This window comes from Doryrhamphus excisus, chromosome 13 (genome assembly GCF_030265055.1).
Source record: "Doryrhamphus excisus isolate RoL2022-K1 chromosome 13, RoL_Dexc_1.0, whole genome shotgun sequence".
In the NCBI taxonomy this organism is placed as follows: Eukaryota; Metazoa; Chordata; class Actinopteri; order Syngnathiformes; family Syngnathidae; genus Doryrhamphus; species Doryrhamphus excisus.
This window is the reverse complement of record NC_080478.1, coordinates 16,880,772-16,899,256: the sequence shown is the minus strand read 5'-3', so window position 1 is coordinate 16,899,256 and position 18,485 is coordinate 16,880,772. Positions and strand designations below refer to the sequence as shown.

The following is an 18,485-nucleotide window of genomic DNA, read 5'->3' as shown; positions in this document are numbered from 1 at the left end:
AATAACATAAATAAATATGAATATTTTGTCCATTAAACTGTATTATAAATGCATTTTCTGAATGATTCCAATCGTTTCTAATATTTTCTTCAGTAATAATCGTTGAATTTGCACATTTTGGTTCCACACCCGACTGCAAAATAGGATTCATAATTGATCAATTTAATATTTTTGTAGTTACAACATCGAAAAAACCTGTTTAATACAATTGTTACCATTATTAGAGCTTTCTAGACATTAAATAGCAACCCTATAGTCACCTTTACACTCATATCACCCAATACAGTAGCTATAATCAGATAAAATAAACCATTTAAGACATAAATAGGACTCGTGCGGATGCGTGTTTCAATAAATGCCATCAGGAAGTGAGAAGAGGAACTGATATTGGGGATTCAGAGTTGAGGTTTAGCAGGAGTACGGCCACAATCACGAAACAACGATCATTTATTAATGAATTTGTGCTAATTAAATAACTGTGCCGTTGCTGTATTGTAATGCATCACAACTTTTGGACATATTGGGGCACTGCCCCTTGCAACAAGAATGACAGTAGAGTGCAGGGTTTTAAAAGTCCTATGGCAATTTCTTTAGTAGATATTGCGTAATCCTGCTATTCACGAACAGCAATACAAACCTAACCTGGTTTTGTGTGTATTTTTACAACAATGTGGTCTTTTATATTTGCTTTCATTTCCTCTATTCCTCAGCTGCACCTTCATTTTAAGTGGGAACTTATATATATATACTTATTTCTGACCTGGTATATTGTAAGATCTCTAATGCATAAGCACAGAGGCCAAGCGTATTATTACAGGGGTCTATTTGTTTCACAAACGGTGGCGTATGGGGAACACCCACTCTGTCAGCGTTTACACAGGCACAGCTTATCCCCAAGGACGGTTAAACGATCTCTTTAGTTTGGTTAGCAAAAATGTGCATGCACTTTTTTTTTTTTTTCCACTCCACAGGAGCTGTTAGTTCTGGGAGTTTGTGTTCAAGTTTATACGTATACGTTGAACTTAGTGGGTGTAGATTACCGTATAACATGACCAATTGGATTTAACTAGTTGGATATACCCGGTCAAAGTGCAATAATTACACAATTACAGCCAATGGCGGCACTCATTCACAGGCCTGACATTGTGCTTTTTTTTTCTTTCTTAAAAAGCAGTCACAGATTCGATTCATGTGAAAAAAAAATGAAATTTATCTGTTTCTCTGTGAGCTGGCTGGTCCCTGGGCTGGAGTGTGTTTATTCAGCTGGAAAACACACACACACACACACACACACACACGCAAAGTCAAGTACGTCATACATGAGCATTATCAGTCCTGCACACACCATAGCGCACTACAGTCCATTTATTTGGCTCAAAGATCATCTATTTCTATAAAAGTCAATTATTTGTTGGGACATGTTTTTTAACCGGGAGGTTACTCACACGACATAAAGTTTTTTTTTTTTTTGTTCTTATGTAACCTCCTCACCACTCTTTCAAAGGCTTGTTGGTTGGATCCACCCTATCACTCACAACCATTTACACGTCAAATAACAAAGTAAAAAAAAATGTTCCAAGACCACTCCAAAAGCTTTGCCAACACTAACTACATTCTACATGTTTGACAAGTCATCATGTAATTACAGAGCAGTTGCTGCTTTGATTCATCTTACAAGGAGAAACATGCTCTATATAGATCAAGGCTCTAAATGATGGGATGTCGCATCACACAACATGGCATTGATGACTTTCATAATTAGCCGGAGTACCCAGAAAAAAACCCACGCATGCACGGGGAGAACATGCAAACTCCACGCAGACATGGAATTGAACTAAGGTCTCCTATGATGTTCTGGTGCTAAATGTGTTTTATTAGTTTAATGAATATACATTCATTCATTTTCTATGCCGCTTATCCTCACAAGGGTCGCGGGGGTGCTGGAGCCTATCCCAGCTGTCTTCGGGCGAGAGGCGGGGTACACCCTGGACTGGTGGCCAGCCAATCACAGGGCACATTCATAGATAACTGAATTCTAAATGTTTTTTTTACATTATTAGAGCCCTCTAGGGATGAAATAGCACCCCTATAGTCACCTATACACTTATGTATCTTTTATATTGGGAAATACAAGATATAATCGGAGATAATAAGACATAAATAGACACAAATAAAACATAAATTCATTCATTCATTTTCTACCGCTTATCCTCACGAGGGTCACTGGCGGTGCTGAAGCCTATCTCAGCTGTCTTCACGCGAGAGGCGGGGTACACCCCGAACTGGTCGCCAGCCAATCACAGGGCACATATAGACAAACAACCATTCACACTCACATTCATACCTATGGACAATTTATGAATGAATCCAACTGTCATCAAAAAAATATGAACTACACAGGTAATTCTTTAAGTGTCAAACATATACAGTAAAGATAACTGAATTCTAAATGTTTTTTTACATTAATAGAGCCCTCTAGGGATGAAATAGCACCCCTATAGTCACCTATACACTTGTATTTCCCAATATAAAAGAGACATAGGATATAATCGGAGATAATAAGACATAAATAGACACAAATAAAACATTTAAGACATAAATTACGGGTGCAACATCTTACGCCTTCATGCAGGATTTTCCATAAGCAGTTAAGTTTGCCATCTATTTTTGAGCCCCTCCTGAATTAGAGTGAGAATGAGTCTTCATTGGGGGAACACTACTGTCTGTTGGCTTGGGGCTGCGTGGTGGTGGTGGTGGTGGTGATGACGTTGATGATACAAAGGCTCCTCTGTGTCATTTGACCGTGATGCAGTCGGAGAGCACAGTCACACTTTCCTACACTCATCTGTTTTCTTTTGTAATAAAAAAATAACCTGAGAGTGTGTGTGCATTGCATAACAGATATGGAGATTAAAATAGCTACTGCAGATAAAACAGACATTTCATTCATTCAGTTTCTACCGCTTATCCTTGCGAAGGTCGCGGAGGGTGCTGGAGCCTATCCCAGCTGTCTTCAAGCGAGAGGCGGGGTACACCCTGGACTGGTGGCCAACCAATCACAGGGCACATATAGACAAACAACCATTCACACTCACATTCATACCTATGGACAATTTGGAGTCGCTAATTAACCTAGCATGTTTTTGGAATGTGGGAGGAAACCGGAGTACCCGAAAAAAAATCCTCACAAAACTCCACACAGAGATGGCTGAGGGTGGAATTGAACTCGGGTCTCCTAGCTGTGAGGCCTGCGCGCTAACCACTCTACCACCGTGCAGCCCAAAACAGACATTTTTAAAAAAACAATTATCTGTAAATTTAAAATAAAAAAGTAAAATAAAAATAAACATATATATACATTATGTAATCAATACTTGTGTATCAATATTGTGTATATATCAGAGCATCAATGTGCAGTACAGTATACCATTTGTAAACAAGCATATACGCTCACATACATGTATATATTCATATAGTCATGGACAAAAATACAACCACCCTTGTTTCTTTACTTTATTGATCCATTTTAATGCCTGGCACAACTAAAAGTACATTTGTTTGGGCAGATATAATGATGATAACAAAAATAGCGTATAACCAACATCACTTAAGTTCTTATAACAGTAGCTATAGCATTGTACTGCCAACAAATATAACTCTTATGAGCTATTTTTGTTATGATATTTGTCCAAATAAATGTACTTTTAGTTGTGCCAGGCAGGGGTGGTCTAATAATGTTTTCCATTAATGAATATACTCTAATTCTATTATTTTATTCCTGCATAAAAGAACAATTAATTCTACAATGTGCACCATGTGCTTATTTAGTTATTCATAAATTGTTCAATTCCGTTTTCTTTCAGCTTATAGCACCATCTGTTGGCAGATATTGCCCCCCCATTCTGCCTCCAGGCTGCATATACAGCACATATTCCGTGCTTTACAGTGTTTACAGTTGAGAGTGTGTGTGTAATGACAACAGACATACACACATGCCATCGCATCATCGTAAGCCCCCCCCCCAGTTTTGCTATGAGCCTTGCTGTATTCCCCAGTAGTGCTAGCCTAATTAGCAAAGACTATCACAACACTGCTGGAAATTACTTTTGGAACATTTATAGACAAGGAGAGGACGCCAGGGAGACTCCACATTCTAAATTATTTCATCAAGAGACTTCTATGTTGCCGTGTAGCAGGATAGCATACACAATAATAGCGATGCTCATTTGCAATATTCAAATTACCCCCCCGGGTCCACCGTGATGTGTTTAGGGACTCATTACCTGTGAGTTGCATTAATTAAGGGAAGCCAAAACTTGATCATGATTAGTGCAAGGTGTTAAATGTACACTTATTGGCTACAGAAGAAGTCGAGGTTTACAGATTTACGTGGCTTTTCCCCAGCAAGCAGAGCTTTTCTTCCCATCTCTCACACACACCAGTCACCTGGACATGCAGTGAGTGATACAATTCCTTCATTCATTCATTCATTTTCTACCGCTTTTTACATTATTAGAGGCCTCTAGGGATGAAATAGCACCCCTATAGTCACCTATACACTTGTATTTCCCGTAAGACATAAATAGACACAAATAAAACATTCATTCATTCATTTTCTACCGCTTATCACTGGTCACTGGGGGTGCTGGAGCCTATCCCAGCTGTCTTCGGGCGTGAGGCGGGGTACACCCTGGACTGGTGGCCAGCCAATCACAGGGCACATATAGACAAACAACCATTCACACTCACATTCATACCTATGGACAATTTGGAGTCGCCAATTAAACCCAGAGAAAACCCACGCATGCACAGGGAGAACATGCCAACTCAACACAGAGATGACCGAGAGTGGAATTGAACCCTGATCTCCTAGCTGTGAGGTCTGCGTGCTAACCACTAGTCCACCGTGCCGCCCACAATTCCTTCATTTAAGCTTTTATTTCCAGGTACAGTATTTACATCTGGATCAGTTGCACAACTTTTGGTTGAACTCGGACATTTTTTATGGGGCACCAGTATTGGAACATGTGACTGATGGGTGTGTTTTATTGCCCTGGTGTGTGCCATTGCTTTGGTTATTCAGTCAATAGAAAGCACTGAATGTCTATGCTCAGTTTCAGACCGGATAGGATGGGTTTTTGCCCGTGTAGACTGCATTTAGAGGTGAAAACAACATAACAATCTGAGAGAAAATGAAGCATCAACCCTTGCCCAAATAATGGACATAGTCACTTCTCTCAGATTCACAAGTGCTTGTTTTTCACCCATTGACAACTCTCTGGTTTTCATGTTGTTTTCACCTCTAAATACAGACAAAACTCATCAGACCCAATCTGAAACTGAGCATTACATCAATGGCAGTTACTTCCAAATGTAATTAGGAGTTATAATCAATAAAACAACTAACTAATTTCTATAAAAATGCTGTAAATGACCCCAATGTGTTCTCATATAAACCAATTTCAGTACTTAATGGGACTCTAGCAGTTACCTTATACAGCAGGGGTGGGCAAATATTTGGACTCGAGGGCCGCATTGAGTTAACAAAATTGTCTGGGGGGCCAGAACATATACGTATTTAACACACACACACTATTTTATGCTTATCATTTTCCTTGAATTATTTGTCTAATTTTATCTGTAAAAGTGTTATCCTATATCAGTTGTATGTCCCTTTTTTAGGAGCACTTTAAACATCACACCACATCAAACTATGTCATTTAATTTTACAGTTTTGTTGTTTATTTTTTACTAAATCAGACATCCGACTTGCAAGTCATGTTGCCAGTTTGTATGTTAAAAGTTGAAGTTACTTAGAAAGCAACTGGCGGGCCGGATTCAAACGCTTGGTGGGCCGCATGTGGCCCCCGGGCCGTAGTTTGCCCACCCCTGTTATACAGGCACCTTTGTGATTTGGGAATTGGCAACCAACTTGTAGCATTAAAGCTCAGGAGTGAGCAGCATGAATGGCTGTGAGAGGCCCTTGCATGCCTTTGGGATCATAGTTTATGCTTGTAAAAGAGCCATAATCTCACACCTCATCTGGGACACGGGCTGGAATTTCTCTCATATGGAGGAAAAATACGGGCACAGGGCTTTGGCACTTATAGTTGTCATCTGTGATACAGTCTTAGATTAGGTCAATAAATACTGCAGTACAAATTTTAGATGAAAGGGACTTTGGTTTGTAATCACTGATGCTGGTGCAGGTTGTCATGAGATATTAAAATGTTATCAAAACAATGTTTAACAACAACAACAAAAAAGAAGTGTTTTAGTTTTATAGCAACCAGCACCACCTAGTGTTCAACCTGGGCAATGCTTTGACTATGCTGCAGTGGAAATAACATTATTCACAATTATATTATAATTATTGTGTTTATTATATATAAATTAATATAATATTATATTTATTTATAATATACTATTTATATAATATATATTATATAATTTATTTATTATTATATAATGTTAGAATTATTTAATCAAAATTATACACAGCAGAAACAGACTCTTAATTTGCTACCTAAAGAGATTTATTTGTTGTTTTTTTTCCCAAACCATACACAAATGTCATCTTACAAGCGCCATTTTTTTTCTGATGTGTAGGATGTGGATGTCTGGACTACTAAATTCTTGATCGTGTTTACTCAAAGGGATTTCTTCACAGCTGAAGCTTTGTTGCAATAACTGAAAGATAAGAAATAAAGGGCAACAGTGATCCACTATGTAGCAAGGAAAAATATATGTTGTTTGTACATTATAATATATTAAAACTAGTCAAAACATAGTTACACTCTCACCTCAAAAAACTGCCTTTCCACTTTTGGGTTGATGCCCTCGGTGCGTTGCTCGTAGCAACAAATGATGCAGGTCTCTGGTCCAGCGAGCAGCTTCAAGGTCTCCACCAGTGGAGCAATCGACTGTGCGGATGACAGATTTAGTACACTGTTGTTAGTAGATATAGTGACACTCGGACGTGAGTCGAATTTGGAACTACCTGTTCATAATAAATACAATCTGCCATGAGGATATAGTTAGGAAATGGCAGGAAATGGGATACATCTTCACCCCTGGGAAAAGAAATATCTCAAAGTAACACATCCAGTACTGTACTTGTAATGTGGATATAGTACTACCAACAGACAATCTGTCATATTAAAAACAAAATAGTACAAACCATTTCAGTACCTTGGCAGTTATGGACCCACTACGGATGAGAGTCTGGTTGTCTTGGATGTTGATCTTCAGGAGGCTCTGTAGCTCCTCCAAGTCTGTCACACTAACATGAGCGCTTTGGAAATCAATACAGAAAATATGAATTAACTGGCATTTAATAATGGTGTGTGGTGGTGTTTAATACGTTAAATATATAAAGTATATAGTACACTCACCCTAGTGTGGCTGCCATCAATCCAACCACCCCAGTGCCAGCTCCTAACTCCACCACTCTTCGGCCAGCCCACAAGTTCACTCCTGAGGATGGATCGTGAAATAGCTTCGTTTCTAAATACTTTGCAAGAACAATGGCTGCGTCCCAAACCACGCAACCCACGTCCCCCATGTAACACTGATTCACTTTCAAGACCGAACCGTCATTTAGCTCAATTTCTCTCACAAAATAGTTTAGCTCACGGTGCGCCGCCATGTTGGCTACGCCAGAGAGGAAATAGAAGTTGTTTGGTATTTTCAAAATAAGAGAGCGACGTTTTGCTGGGCCAGAATGAGACCCCGAACTATGTTTTAGCTTTGTCATCATTTCGTTGTTTTTAAGAAATGCAATCAGCTGGAATAGTAAATCTGTCCATATAAATCACAAACTTCTCAGCTCGTATTTTTGAACACATTGACGAGCATGCGCACATGCGAGCGCCAGACACCTGCCTCACGAGACGGCAGTATTTTTTTTTAGCTAACAACATCCTCTTTCAAATGCCTTTTCTAGCATATTAACTTTGCAGTTGAACTAATGACTTGGTAAATATATAAAATATCCTGAGAAATTTTTGACATTAGCAATGTTTCGTAGTAGCACAGAGGAAATAGCAAGTACCGATACTACAGAAAGTGGGCAGAGTTCAAACGTCACTCCGGTTGACAGAAGTGCCCCAAATGAAACCACTTCTTACAACCCAGTGTCAGGTTCCCCCGGTTCTTCAAGTTTGGATGGGGGCAGTACTCATGACAGCAGTGGTCCATCACTTCCACGTACAGCTACAGGTAATTGTAGTGTAAGCGTCAGTGGGGGGGTTAAGCTAGTACAAGATGCCACAACCATGTCAAGCTAAATTCAGCAATGTCTGAGACAATAAAGTGCCACAACAAATCACTATGAACGTGGAAACTGTTGTCTATATTTTTGTATTGAGTATAGAGGTCAGTAAAAGATACCCTCTCCGCCTTTTGTTGAGAAAGGTCACAGCTTCCGGTTAGTACTGCAGATATGTTATTGCATAACTTGTTTGAAATAGCTTTGAAACACAAACAACCAATACTGGCTACTGTAGATACTTGATCCTTTGACTACACAAGCCACATTTACAGTCAGCTCACAGTAGTAAGAACAGACATAAAGTAAAGTAAAAATAAAATTGTGCTGGAGCCTATCCCAGCCGTCTTGGGGCGAGAGGCGGGGTACATCCTGGACTGGTCGCCAGCCAATCACAGGGCACAAATAGACAAACAACCATTCACACTCACATTCATACCTATGGACAATTTGGAGTCGCCAATTAACCTAGCATGTTTTTGGAATGTGGGGGTTACTGTTGTCTATATTTTTGGTCAGTAAAAGATACCCTCTCTGCCCTTTGTTGACAAAGGTCACAGCTTCCAGTTCGTCAACACCAATCCACCCCACCTTGCCTCAACCTCTGACAGTTCCTCCCTCCGCAACCGTGGAGGAACGCCAAAATTCAGGAAGACCCCAGGTTCAGCAGGGGCCGCACATCCTGGACAGACACCGCGAAGTGATCACACTGGTACAAAAACACTGAAAGTTAAAACCACTGCATTGTCTCACTTCAATATGTCTTTTACTAGCCCCTACAAGTTGCTCCTCTGCAACCACGGCGTCTGGTGCATCTGTGATTGTGGCATTGGTTGAAGGCCGTGGTCTGGCCAGGGGCGAGATCGGAATGGCCAGCCTTAACTTGAAATGTCCAGAGCTTGTACTCTCTCAGTTTGCAGACACTGGAACCTATGCTAAGGTACTGTACACATTAGGCACATCAAGACACATACATTATAATTGTATTGAAATGACACTGTTCTGTACTGTACATTTGTTTAGGTTATAACCAAGGTGCATATCTTGTTGCCAATGGAGATACTGATGCCAGACACCGCTAGTGAGAAGGGAAAAGGGACGAAGCTGTTCAGCCTCATCACAGAGAACTTTCAGGTGTCGATGCAAAAATATGTGATCCATAGAAACTGTCATTAGTGCAAGTGTTTCCATTTTGTTTGTCAGGGTGTTGCTTTTACTGCAATCCAAAGGAAATATTTTAATGAGAAGAAGGGGCTAGAATACATCCAGCAGCTTTGTGCTCCAGAATTCAGCACTGTCCTCATGGAAGTTCAAGCCAAGTATGAGGAAAATAATGTGCAAAAAAAATGTTTTATTTTATAAGTTTTATTACCAAATGTCCCCATTTGTGCAGATATTATTGCCTAGCGTCTGCAGCTGCATTGCTGAAGTATTTAGAGTTTATTCAGAACTCTGTGTATGCTACCAAGTCGCTCAAAGTTAGCTTTAAAGGCAGCGAACAGACGGCTATGATCGACTCGGCATCAGCCAGTAACATGGAGCTGGTAGTCAATAACAGAGACCACAGGTAAGTGATCACGAATCGTCATCACATGTGTTGGATGTGTTGGGTGCTGCCACTGTTTCAGATATATACAGGTTTTCTTTGTTTTTATATGTTGCAAAGGGTCAGTCAAAAGCAGATTCGTATGAAAACTACAACAAATTTTCCCATAGGAAACAATGAATTCACTTGTGTTTCTCATCTGGCACTCATGTTATGCCCAATAATGCATACACAACAACAAATGTGCTCTGCCAACTTTGTTTACATCAACTGACACAATTCCACTTATGTGCAAGACAGCACTTTATGGAATAACACGTCATACTGTCATGATTCTGCAAGCCCACAGCATTATGCTACAATTTACCACTTTCTTTAGCTTTACGGTGGGTGGGTTATTTTGCACCCAAAAGGGGGCCACTGCAAAAAAAGTTTGGGAACCACGGTTCTAGAGCATGAATCATAGGGAGAGGGATGTACCACTGTATTTACTGTGTGCACAGGAGCGATCATACACTTTTAGGTGTCCTTAACCACACGAAAACCCTCGGTGGCGCCAGAAGGTTACGCTCTAATATTCTGGAGCCTTTGGTCGATGTAGACACCATCAACATACGCTTGGACGCCATTGAGGAGATGCTGCAGAATGAAGAGTTGTTCTTCGGATTGAGGAATGGTACGGAACAAACACATTTATTCACACTGACTTTGCTGCAAACTGGCAAAATCATTTCAATATTTTTCTTTGTCCTTCACTAAGCCATAGGTCATTTCCTTGATATTGACCAGTTGCTCTCTGTTCTGGTGCAGGTGCCCAAACAAGAAACGGTATGTAAAGTGTTTTATTTGGTGCTATGGCATCATATTAAATAATGGACATTACTAACATATTGTGCAGTTCAGAATCTCAATTGGTCATTTGTGATCAAAATACATATAAAACTGTGTCCTCCTTTGGAAAGTCATTGGAAAAAAAATCAAATTTATTTGTAATACTGACATATGAGTACATTACATTAATAGGGATAGGCAAAATAATTGGTAAAATAAAGTAATGTAATTTCATGTGTCAATATGGGCATATGTACAGTATATTGACCGTTACTGGGATGATAGGTTATAATTGCAGAAGCCAAGATTGCACACGTCATTCAGTTGAAACACACTTTGGATCTGGTGCCACAGTTGAAGGTGGTGTTGAAGAACTGCAACACAGCTCTCCTCAAGGCCTACACGACATCATTGGAGGACAGCAGGTAAGCAAGTCTAGTGGGAACCGTTGTGTGTGTTTTGTGTACTTAGAAAATGGCTTGCATACACCTTCAGGTTTGACATGATTTTGAAGCAGATCCACACCGTCGTTAACGATGACACCACCTATCTGAAGGGGAGCCTCAACATGCGCATGCAGAAGTGCTACGCCGTGCGCCCCAACATCAACGAGTTCCTTGACATTGCCCGTCGAGCTTATACGGAAATTGTGGACGACATTGCAGGTGGGTACTCTTGATATGTGTTGCGTTGTGTGTTTCATAGGTGCGGGTTTGTTTGTGTGCAACTTGTACTCTAAATGTCATATGAGTCACTTTTTATGATGTGTATGTATTTTGGGGGGACAACGTCAGCAAGTCATAACTATGAAACTATTTCATTTATAAAGAAGGAATCCTACTTCAGGGCGGCACGGTGGACGAGTGGTTAGCGCGCAGACCTCACAGCTAGGAGACTAGGGTTCAATTCCACCCTCGGCCTTCATGGTGTGGAGTTTGCATGTTCTCCCCGTGCATGCGTGGGTTTTCTCCGGGTACTCCGGTTTCCTCCCACATTCCAAAAACATGCTAGGTTAATTGGCAACTCCAAATTGTCCATAGGTATGAATGTGAGTGTGAATGGTTGTTTGTCTATATGTGCCCTGTGATTGGCTGGCCACCAGTCCAGGGTGTACCCCGCCTCTAGCCCAAAGACAGCTGGGATAGGCTCCAGCCCCCCCGCGACCTTTGTGAGGAAAAAGCGGTAGAAAATGAATGAATGAATCCTACTTCAGGGTGGCACGGCGGTCGAGTGGTTAGCGCGCAGACCTCACAGCTAGGAGACTAGGGTTCAATTCCACCCTCGGCCATCATGGTGTGGAGTTTGCATGTTCTCCCCGTGCATGCGTGGGTTTTCTCCGGGTACTCCGGTTTCCTCCCACATTCCAAAAACATGCTAGGTTAATTGGCAACTCCAAATTGTCCGTAGGTATGAATGTGAGTGTGAATGGTTGTTTGTCTATATGTGCCCTGTGATTGGCTGGCGACCAGTCTTTGGACCTCTCGCCCAAAGACAGCTGGGATAGGCTCCAGCACCCCCGTGACCCTCGTGAGGAAAAGCGGTAGAAAATGAATGAATGAATACGGAAATTCACTTTCCATGAATACCCATTAACTGTGATAAATGAGGGATCACTGTACTGAGTGAACAGCGCCTCTGCTGGTTTTAGTCAAGAAGTGCACCCCATTTTGCCAAAAATGAATGCGTGTGCTATGGATTAATCTTCCTTGTCTTTAATCTTTCAATCTTCTTTCTTTTGTTGCTGGTTTTTACAAATAAAGTGTGATCTCATATCCGATGTGAATAGTTATTGTGTTTCCTAGGATTAGTGAACCAGACGGCGGAGAAATATGGTTTTCCCATGCGCACCAGCTTTAGCACAGCTCGCGGTTTCTTCATTCAGATGAAACTGGAAGGAATGTTCTTGCCTGAAGGGAAACTTCCTCCGGAGTTCATCAAGGTATAAGTATATTAAGTGTAAGTTTTTTTTTCTTAAATTAATATTCCTTGCGGCTGCACAACGGACGAACGGTTAGCGCGCAGGCCACCTCACAGCTGGGAGACCCAAGTTCAATTCCACCATCGACCATCTCTGTGTGGAGTTTGCATGTTCTCCCCGTGCATGCGTGGGTTTTTTCCGGGTACTCCGGTTTCCTCCCACATTCCAAAAACATGCTAGGTTAATTGGCGATTCCAAATTGTCCATAGGTATGAAAGTGAGTGTGAATGGTTGTTTGTCTATATGTGCCCTGTGATTGGCTAGCGACCAGTCCAGGGTGTACCCCGCCTCTCGCACCAAGACAGCTGGGATAGGCTCCAGCATCCCCGCGACCTTCGTAAGGATAAGCGGCAGAAAATGAATGCATGAATGGTAACACAGTACAGTCCATGGCATTTCTCATGTGGGTTCAAAGTTCTTTGTTTTATCACTGCGTTTAATACTCTCTTATTGTCTTTATGGTGACATACTGCAAGTGTGATTTCATTTACGAGCATAATTGGTGGCTTTCAACATCCCTTCCCTCAGGTCACCAGACACAAGGACAACTACGGCTTCACAACCACGGACCTGATGAAGATGAATGACCGCTGTGATGAAGCCCTGAGGGAAATCTTTCACATGTCCTATGTGTGAGGATAGCGTCACACTCTGACTCAGAATAAGCACACTGTTGTCTTTCATGCATGGGATTATTTACATAATGTTCAAAGTGATGGCTTTGTCCACTGCCTGTCCTTGTGACCCTTAAAATGATTGTAAGAATAATTATGGAATTTCTATTATTAATTTTAGTCATTGAAAAAAAGGACAAACTCTTAATTAAACGTCAATTCAGTTCTGTTTGTAAAATAATATTTGTCTGTACATATGTCTCCTTCCAAGGGTGATATGTCAACTGCTCAGCACAATCCGTGAGCACATCCACTGCCTTTACAAACTGTCTGATGCTGTATCTATGCTGGATATGCTGCTGTCGCTGGCAAACGCGTGCACCCTCTCAGACTATGGTGAGTATGAACCACGGCTGATCTCTTGTCAAGCTGTCAAACTTGATAAAATTCCATTTCCAGTCTCTAACAGTTGTCACGTAAGGCCGTACTCGGCAAGTGTCAATGAGCTGGCAGTTCTGCTGGGCCTTGAGGATAGGGCGCACCCAGCCAGTCTCAAAGGTGGCGAGTTGGGTCCTCAGCTGTCTGAAAGTGTCTGTCCGCAGGCACATGCTGACTTGCTGCCAGCTTATGCTGAGATTACCTTCCTGTGCTGTACTTCCCAATACAGATCTCCCCACTGGAGAACAGCTAACTCACTGTCACCACTGCAGACAGCTACGTTTCAAATGTTATATACAGTACATGTAATACTTTATCTGTTTGACTGTATGCTATTTGACTAGGGTGCTGTCAGGTCCCCAAAAGGGAGGACAACAGGTCTCAAATGTGCCCTTGTGGCTTGTTGAATGAAGTACATAACCCCCCCCAATCTTCATATCAACATACATGAACATAACTGTGCTTTCATGATAAATCTATATAGATTTATTAGTTGTGCTGCAATAAAGCGATCATGCGTGAATGTGCCAAATAGAACGTAAATACCACATCTAGTAAAACCCCTAATTATTCATACCGTTGCCTAATGTTGAATTATTCATTCATTCATTTTCTACCGCTTTTTCCTCACAAGGGTCGCGGGGGATGCTGGAGCCTATCCCAGCTGTCTATGGGCGAGAGGCGGGGTACACCCTGGACTGGTGGCCAGCCAATCACAGGGCACATATAGACAAACAACCATTCACACTCACATTCATACCTATGGACAATTTGGAGTCGCCAAATTAACCTAGCATGTTTTTTGGAATGTGGGAGGAAACCGGAGTAAAACCGGAGAAAACCCACGCATGCATGGGGAGAACATGCAAACTCCACACAGAGATGGCCGAGGGTGGAATTGAATCCTGGTCACCTAGCTGTGAGGTCTGCGCGCTAACCACTAGACTACCGTGCCGCCCCATGAATAATTTTCAAAATGTAAAAAAAGACAATAAAAAATTGGTGGATATTTTTGATTAATATTTAGCACAACTTTCTTACTGTCTTTTGTCACCTCCTTGTGTCATGTCCAATCAGAAAAGTCAACATATACCTATGATGAACCAAAATTTGACTAGGGTATTATCACCTTAACTGTGCATTCCCACTTTGAATATGTTTATTTAAAATGATATTCATGTGTCTGTCAGTGCGTCCAGAGTTCACAGACACACTTGCCCTCAAGCAGGGTCGTCACCCAATCCTGGAGAGAATGGCTGGACAACAGCTTGTATCCAACAACTGCTACGTCTCTGAGGGCAGCAACTTTGTCATCATCACTGGGCCAAATATGAGTGGGAAATCCACATATCTGAAACAGGTGGCGCTGTGTCAGATCATGGCTCAAATAGGTCTGTAGTAATATGATAATATATAAGTAATATTATTTGAAGTTTGAGTGATTTTTTTTTTTGTACAGGTTCTTTTGTCCCTGCAGAGTATGCCTCTTTTCGTGTCGCTGATCAAATCTTCACCAGAATTGGCGTGGATGACGATTTCGAAACCAGCTCTTCTACGTTCATGTTAGAAATGAAAGAGGTACTTTGTAAAATGTTGTGGAAAAGAAGACACAGTTTCATAATTCACAACATTTTACCTCCCCCAAAGATCTCATATATAATCCACAACGTTAGTGACCGGTCCCTCATCATAATTGATGAGCTGGGCCGTGGCACCAGTGCTGAGGAAGGCATCGGGATGTGTCACTCGGTTTGTGAGTTTCTTCTCAACCTCAAGGTAAACCAAATCTTTCTATAATCAGCTAAATCTGTCTGTTTATTACATATTTTGGTTTCCCTGTGGTGTAAGCATTTTAGGTGTGTTGTTGTTTTTAGGCCTTCACTCTGTTTGCCACACACTACCTTGAGCTGTGCCAGCTGGAGTCTCTGTATCCCAACGTGGAGAACCAGCACATGCAGGTTCAGCATACACGCGCTCGTGGCGCTGGTACTGAGAGTGTGGTGTACACGCACTTATTGAGTCAAGGATGCTCTGAGGAAAGACACTACGGTACTCAGTCTGTCAAATATTCCTTGTTTATTGGAATTAATTGGTTCCAGACCCGACCACGAAAAATTTATTTACTTCAAGTAGGATTCAATATTAAAAACTAATGCAATATTTCTGCATTGGGAACGTTTTTCTTGTTGTAGTATCTTGAACATTATGTGGGTGTAATCGCATGGTATTAAAAACTAGATGGATATCAGCCTGTTATCCATCCTCTGCACTACTGCTGGGTGTGTTTACACCACATTGTGCAACTCTTATGTGCAGGCTACGGGATCCCTGCTGGGACATAAAAGATGGCTGTCGCTCCAAGCATAGCAAGCTACCGAGCTAACAAGTTAGCCTCCAATTTCTTTATTATAAACCTAATAAATAGTTTGAAGCTAAGTGGGGAAGAAGGACAAAGTAAGAAGACAAAACTGTACCACTTCCACCCAGAACAAGAGGAGAACTTTTTTTCACTATAGAATATCTGCCAACATCATATGGGCCAGCAGACCATACATACCTTTGGACCTTGACCTTGACGTTGCTCAGGAGGTCATTGGCGACCATGTGAATGACAGTTCTCCACAAACTCAAAAGAGCATGTCATGGAATCAGTATGTTTAAGCCGATACATGGACAAGGAGAGGCTGTAGTGGAGGACTAGTGAAGACCCTTGCACCAAGTCCCAGTCACCCGCAGACATGGCAGATTGGGCCACTGGTCTAAGACTTCTGGCCTCTTCTGGTCTGGTAATAGACAAACCCCGCCAGCAGGTCCAGCAAAGATGTCAGTCCACAAAATTTGGATGACAGGCTCTTCTCCGGTGGGGGAGGGAAGGAGGGACAGTAGAGTGTCCCATTCCTTCTTATACAAGTCAATCTGAAGGTCACAGTCGGGGCGTGTAAGGCAGTTAGGGTGCCGTATGAGGTGAGGATGTGTATGGTAAGGGCGCAGGGAAGTGAACCACAGCTCTCATGTATCAAAATGGCATTTGAGTGTGTCCTGGTCAGTGTCCAATATTTTTCCCCAGCGCACTGGAGCACTGGTCTCTTCAAGTGCAGGAATCTGGGGTAGTTGAGAATCAGCATCAAGGGTGCTACAAAGAATTTGATAATTCGGAAAGATGACATTGATAGAATGAGGGCTGCACACCACGACAGAATGTTTGGTAGCCAACATGTTGCTAGCAAAAAGGTTTACAGAGAACTGACAAGCAGTGGGTTAGTGGAATGACATCTTTGTAGGAACATTAGTAAAATGTGGAGATGGGGCGTTTATGGTACCTCCCTGTCTGCCAAGGAGAAAGTTTTACCCTCCATCAATCAAGGGACCAGAGACAGACATGAGGCAGGGAATACTTGTATTGTTGGTGCAGACCTGCCAACATGTACACGTTTATAGTACTCAACATGTAATTTCACTCTTGAATATGCTTGAATGCTCTCCATTGTGTTGTATTTTATGGTTTCCATTTCGAGTGCAGTCTGTACAGTACACATAAATATATATTATCCGTTTCTCTAGTATTTCAAATCGTACAGAAAAAAATTGAGAACGACTACCTTAATGTAACATGACTGAAACCAGAGGGATGATTGTAGTTAATTGTTCATTAGAAAGTTGCCAACAAATCTTACAAATCTTTGGCTATTTTAGGTCTCAGAGCAGCAGAAATGACCTCATTCCCTTCAAGCATAATCCAGGAGGCAAAAGAATTTGCCGCCAAAGTCAGCAAGCAGCTTTTGGTAGGTTTTGTTAATTTGACTGTTGATGCGTCAACATATTCCTATTCCTCCTTGAGTGAATTTAAGAACTTAAGCAGCATGTAGAACAGTAGAACAACAACGTTATTTTGAATATTTTTACAGATGGGCCTTTAAATGTGTATTTGATGTTGATTCTAAGGCCAAACGTAAGAGTGATCCGGAAATAGAGAGACAGCGTGCTCTGTACTGCTTGGCCACACGCCTCCTGCAGACTGCCAGAAACTCCAGACTTGACCCGGACAGCTTGCGCATGTATCTGAAGGGCCTGAGGAGGCAGTATGATGCAGAGCTCGAGGCTGCAGGGCTGCCAGGACCCATGGACAGTTAAAAGAGTAATACAATCTTCATGATGATGAACAGCTGACCCAGACTCACATCACAATGGAACATGAACATACAATTGTTTAGTTTGCCATTTACTGCTACTGTATGGATGATTGATGACATTCAGGAAATGGGCGGAAATTTAAGTGAGATGTTACCAAGCTGAAATGTCAATTAAAAAACTATTTTTATTTTTTTGATTACTTTTCTTTTATATTACTAGTGTTTTTTTAACCAAGAGGCAGTGGGACCAATTATTTTATTCTGGCCAAACAAATGTAATGTCTATGTGTAATGTCTATGTAGTTTAAATTAAGTTTGATTAATCTGATCTCTTAAACCACCACTAGTCTTCTATTTTTTGGTTGACAAACATGTAATCTTGAGCCAGTGACAAACAACAGCTTTAATACGTCAAAATATATCGTAGCAGCTCCTGTGGAAATACCCCAATATCCTGATAACAGTACAGTATAGGGATGTCATCGGGAAAATGGCTAAATATTTACCTAAATACACAACTGGATTCATATTCTTCCCAGCATATACACCTAATCTGGATTAAGTATTAATATTTGTATTTCCATTGAGAATTATTACTAATTTTTATGTAATGACAGGATGTTTTAGTTTGATAAATACGTCATAAGGAAGCACTGCCGAAGTAATGTGACCACACCTC

The 18,485-nt window shown here is 41.3% G+C and overlaps 2 protein-coding genes across 6 annotated transcripts; one reads left to right on the top strand and one right to left on the bottom strand.

Moving 5' to 3' along the window:
- Positions 1 to 6,515: 6,515 nt before the first annotated feature.
- vcpkmt (valosin containing protein lysine (K) methyltransferase) lies at positions 6,516 to 7,813 on the bottom strand. Its single transcript, XM_058091286.1, has 5 exons — positions 7,395 to 7,813; positions 7,181 to 7,294; positions 7,001 to 7,073; positions 6,804 to 6,923; positions 6,516 to 6,690 (listed from the first exon to the last, which is right to left on the bottom strand). The coding sequence occupies exons 1-5, from the start codon at positions 7,757 to 7,759 to the stop codon at positions 6,574 to 6,576; spliced, it is 789 nt and encodes a 262-aa protein (XP_057947269.1). The 5' UTR covers positions 7,760 to 7,813; the 3' UTR covers positions 6,516 to 6,573.
- Positions 6,561 to 17,998, top strand: msh4 (mutS homolog 4). 5 transcript variants are annotated; one of them, XM_058091281.1, is made up of 19 exons: positions 6,561 to 8,220; positions 8,823 to 8,981; positions 9,043 to 9,209; positions 9,293 to 9,403; positions 9,473 to 9,588; positions 9,663 to 9,836; positions 10,319 to 10,491; positions 10,626 to 10,643; positions 10,932 to 11,071; positions 11,164 to 11,311; positions 12,449 to 12,585; positions 13,153 to 13,256; positions 13,510 to 13,634; positions 14,867 to 15,067; positions 15,136 to 15,254; positions 15,324 to 15,452; positions 15,551 to 15,725; positions 17,370 to 17,458; positions 17,619 to 17,998. In XM_058091281.1, exons 1-19 carry the CDS (start codon positions 8,019 to 8,021, stop codon positions 17,805 to 17,807), a joined length of 2,676 nt encoding a protein of 891 aa, XP_057947264.1. In that variant the 5' UTR covers positions 6,561 to 8,018; the 3' UTR covers positions 17,808 to 17,998. The 5 variants fall into 5 exon arrangements, 4 of the variants coding, with proteins under 4 accessions (XP_057947264.1, XP_057947263.1, XP_057947265.1 ...); XM_058091280.1 differs by having other exon boundaries at positions 11,161 to 11,311; XR_009132439.1 differs by having other exon boundaries at positions 6,564 to 8,220; positions 10,576 to 10,643; positions 11,142 to 11,311; positions 15,551 to 15,634; positions 17,619 to 17,763.
- The last annotated feature ends 487 nt before the right edge of the window (positions 17,999 to 18,485 follow it).

Excerpts from the sequence above, each read along its gene's own strand:
- vcpkmt (XM_058091286.1), bottom strand. The coding sequence starts at position 7,759 with ATGATGACAAAGCTAAAACATAGTTCGGGGTCTCATTCTGGCCCAGCA. Across the intron at positions 7,295-7,394 it reads TTGATGGCAGCCACACTAGG|CGCTCATGTTAGTGTGACAG; the intron begins GTGAGTGTACTA and ends TGATTTCCAAAG. Across the intron at positions 7,074-7,180 it reads ACTGCCAAGGTACTGAAATG|GGGTGAAGATGTATCCCATT; the intron begins GTTTGTACTATT and ends TTCTTTTCCCAG.
- msh4 (XM_058091279.1), top strand. The coding sequence starts at position 8,019 with ATGTTTCGTAGTAGCACAGAGGAAATAGCAAGTACCGATACTACAGAA. Across the intron at positions 8,221-8,822 it reads ACTTCCACGTACAGCTACAG|GTCACAGCTTCCAGTTCGTC; the intron begins GTAATTGTAGTG and ends TTGTTGACAAAG. Across the intron at positions 11,072-11,141 it reads ACATCATTGGAGGACAGCAG|GTTTGACATGATTTTGAAGC; the intron begins GTAAGCAAGTCT and ends ATACACCTTCAG.